Source organism: Larimichthys crocea, unplaced genomic scaffold (assembly GCF_000972845.2).
Source record: "Larimichthys crocea isolate SSNF unplaced genomic scaffold, L_crocea_2.0 scaffold143, whole genome shotgun sequence".
Taxonomy (NCBI): domain Eukaryota; kingdom Metazoa; phylum Chordata; class Actinopteri; family Sciaenidae; genus Larimichthys; species Larimichthys crocea.
In genome coordinates, this window is record NW_020851961.1 from 104,917 (window position 1) to 108,386 (window position 3,470).

Below are 3,470 nucleotides of genomic sequence, written 5' to 3' on the forward strand. Positions count from 1 at the left end.
CTTCAGTCGGACTTTCAGTCTGATCAGACTGTCGACTGTCTGAGTATTTGACGTTCGTCTGATCTCAGTCTGATTCTGGATGACTCTCGATCTGCTCATCTGAATTCAGTGTCAGTCTGATCTTGACCTGAAGCTGACAGTTGAGTCTGACTCAGTCTGCAGTCTGACTTCATTCGTCTTTGATTCAGTCTGAGTTGACTCAGTCTGAGTCACTCAGGACTTCAGTCGGCTCCGCGATGACTTCAGTCTACTTAGCGAGGTCTGATTTCCCTATTCTGACTTCTTATGCCAATCCACAGTGATTGACTGGTTTTTTGTGCCAGTAGATTTGGACACTAAATTTGGTCAAAAACTACAGTATTCAGTGTACTGTGGGATATTTCATATTATGTACTGTGGGAAATTACAGTAAAACTTCTGTACTGTAAAAAATCTGTACTGTATAAATACATAAGATATCACTTTAAAATATTACAGTAAGAATCTTGTACTAGACACATAACAGTAAAATTACATGTAAAGTAAACAATACAGGTAGCTTGGTGTTTTTTTACTGGTTGTCCAGTCAATTTTGGTTTATACGGTTTCTGTTGTGTTTTCTTTGATGTTTTTGGTTATTTAATGTAGCCCTCGTGCCAATTTGGGGGCCCTTTCCTGAACCACCCCCCCCCCCCCCCCCCGTCATTAGCTCCTGCAGTTTTGCGGTACTGTTGGCCTTGTTCCTCGTGGTGTTTCTTGGTTGTTCTGGTCCATCTGTCTCTGGTGAGATTGTTTTCAGATCAAACAGAGGTTTCACGTCATCATAGATTTTTTTTTTTATTGCATTTCAAAAGGATTGATTTCTCTTTACAACAAACATGCAAGTCACAAAGTAACACCTGGACAGGTGCAACAGCCGTCAGCTCAAACACACCGTCATTCATAAAAAGTTGCATATAAACAGGGAAACTCCCTTCTTTTGTATAAAGCATTCAAAAATTCAGAACATTTCTAAAAAGTCTACAAAGCTGCTACAAACTTTTCTTCTTCATACTTTTCATATTTATAGATTTCAGTGAGGCACGACGTTCTTCAAAATCACAGAAACATCCAAAATATCTCAGACTTCTGAAACTCATGGAAACATTTATTCTCTTTAAATCTTCGTCTGTAAGGTTTGAAAGGTCAGCTGTGCTGGTGGAGGAAGAGGAGGCGGTGGACCTTAAGGTTCTGAAGGTTTCTCAGAACCTTCAGAACCAGTTCAGCCTCCACTCTGACTCTGAAGGAAGTCAAAATCCAATTCAACGTGTTAGCTAACTCACATGAACTGCTGAAAACTTTTAAAAGGTTTAGCAAATGTTTCTTCTCTGGGTGTCTTAGTACAGAGCAGGTCCAGGATGTGATTAGCCCAGCTTAGCACAAGGACTGGAAGCCAGGGGGAAGTGTGAGTCTAGCTGCATCACCTTTCAGTTCCATGTTGTTCATCGAAGAGGTGGAGAAACGTGGTTTTATCTGCAGTTAGACAGAGGCTAACAGTTTGTACCTGCTTCCAGTCTTTGTGCTAAGCTAGGCTAAACATGTCCTGACCCTGTGCTGGACACACGAGGATGAAACAAAGTTCACTTTGACTGTAAATGAAGTTTAGAGCTAAACAAACAAATATTTTCAAAGTGTTTCCGAGGTCCGTTATTCGTCATCACAGTAAATCGTGAAGTCCTTCAAATAACGAAGCAGGAAGTTGTCATTTTAAATGTCGGTGAGTTTCTAACAAACATTAAAACTAGTTTTTAATTTTCAGTTTGTAAATAATAAAATAACCAAACAGAAACAAGTGAAGGCACAAGCATTACGGTTCAGACCTGAGTTAGAAAAATATATACATATATTTCAGTTACGTGAAGAAATTATTTTTAAAAAAATTTTAAAAAGTAAAAATTTTTTAATCAAAAATAACAATTATTTTATAATATTATTAATAATATTATTTTTAGTGCTTTAAGTCGTTGGAAATTATGTTATTTAATCAACTTCATGATAAATTATAATAATCTCAGTTCTAAAAAACATCTTTAAAACATTTAAACTACAGAAGTCACAGTTAGCATCAATCTGAACACTGAGGAATTTTGGAAGCATTGTGGGTAACGTGTTACAAAGTAAACAAAGTAACGCGTTAGTTTTGTGCATAAGTAATCAGTAACTTTGTTTTTTGCGTCCTGCTTTTTGTCAGACAGTGTGTGTGTGTGTGTGTGTGTGTGTGTGTGTGTGTGTGTGTGTTGTGTGTGTTGTGGGTGTGGGAAATTAAAAAAACATCCAAGCGTGACTGTTGTCCTGTGGTTGTTAGTTTGGTTGGATGACGGACAGTATTCATTGTCAGGCGTCTCAGCTATTATTATTATTAATTATTATTATTATTATTATTATTATTATTATAGGACTTTTATTCATAGGTGACGCTGTGATGTCACAGATTACTTTTAATTGATGGTAACGTTGTAACCTAATTAACTACTTTCAAAGTTACTATACCAAACACTGGTTGGAAGTATGTTTTACATATGTTGGAAGTATGTTGTAGATATGTTTCAATTTCAAATTCAGTTATTCAGTTTCCTTGAGGGAGTCATCCCAAAGGGATCAATAAAGTGCAGTCTACATCTGTATGTTGGACATGTGTGGTAAGTATGTTAGCTTCAGTTCACAGATTCACAGGTGTTACGTGTTTCAGTGCAAGAAGCTGCAGTCAGGTGACATCAGGTAGAGAAGCTGCAGTCAGGTGACATGATGTTCTCTCTGACAGGAAGCTGAGTCGACAGTAGTACAAACATCTTCAGCCAATCAGAACAGTGGAGGCAGTGAACACAGGTGTACCTGAATGCCTCGTCCACGGCTGACAGTGAAATTAAGACCTGTTGTTGGAGGAACAGCGCCCCCTGCGGACAAACCTCACATGGTTTTTATATTTCTGCTCTGAACTGATGACTTATCGATCAGCTGAGGAGCGCTTGTTTTTCCATCTTCTAGGAGGCGTGTCTGAGGAGCAGCGTGGGGGCAGGGCTCCACTGACCGTGTGGGTGGTGATGAGGCGTGGGGGAGCAGTCGCAGGAGCAGGGAGGGGCGGGCTTACCCAACACCGCACCAGAGTCCAGAGGGTACTCCAAGATGGAGGCTGGCGCCAGAGTGTATGGGTAGTCGTACGGCGCTGCGTAAATTAAACCGGACTCAGGCCCCGCCCCCGGCATCAGAGCCGCTGGGTGAGGCGTCCCATTGGGCAGCACCGTCTGAATCTGACGAATCAGAGGCATGAGGGCGGGGCCTGTGGAGGCAGATGTACGCAGGGCAGTTGGTGGAGCCACGACAGGGGCGGGGCCTGAGAGGAAACGAGGCGCCTGAGAGGAAGCTGCAAGAGAGAAGGTGAGGGAGGCTGAGGAGGAGGAGGAGGAGGAGGAGGAGGGAGAGGAGGAGGGGAGAGGAGAGGAGAGGAGAGGAGG

The 3,470-nt window shown here is 41.8% G+C and overlaps 1 protein-coding gene across 1 annotated transcript in view; it reads right to left on the reverse strand.

The window, feature by feature from the left end:
* Positions 1–2,312: 2,312 nt before the first annotated feature.
* The window catches only part of qkib (QKI, KH domain containing, RNA binding b), a 7,575-nt gene continuing 6,417 nt past the window's right edge, over positions 2,313–3,470 (reverse strand). Inside the window, exon 6 of the mRNA XM_027275510.1 lies at positions 2,313–3,403. Within this exon, the coding sequence (XP_027131311.1) occupies positions 3,000–3,403 (404 nt within the window). The 3' untranslated portion in view covers positions 2,313–2,999. The remainder of the gene's footprint in view (positions 3,404–3,470) is intronic.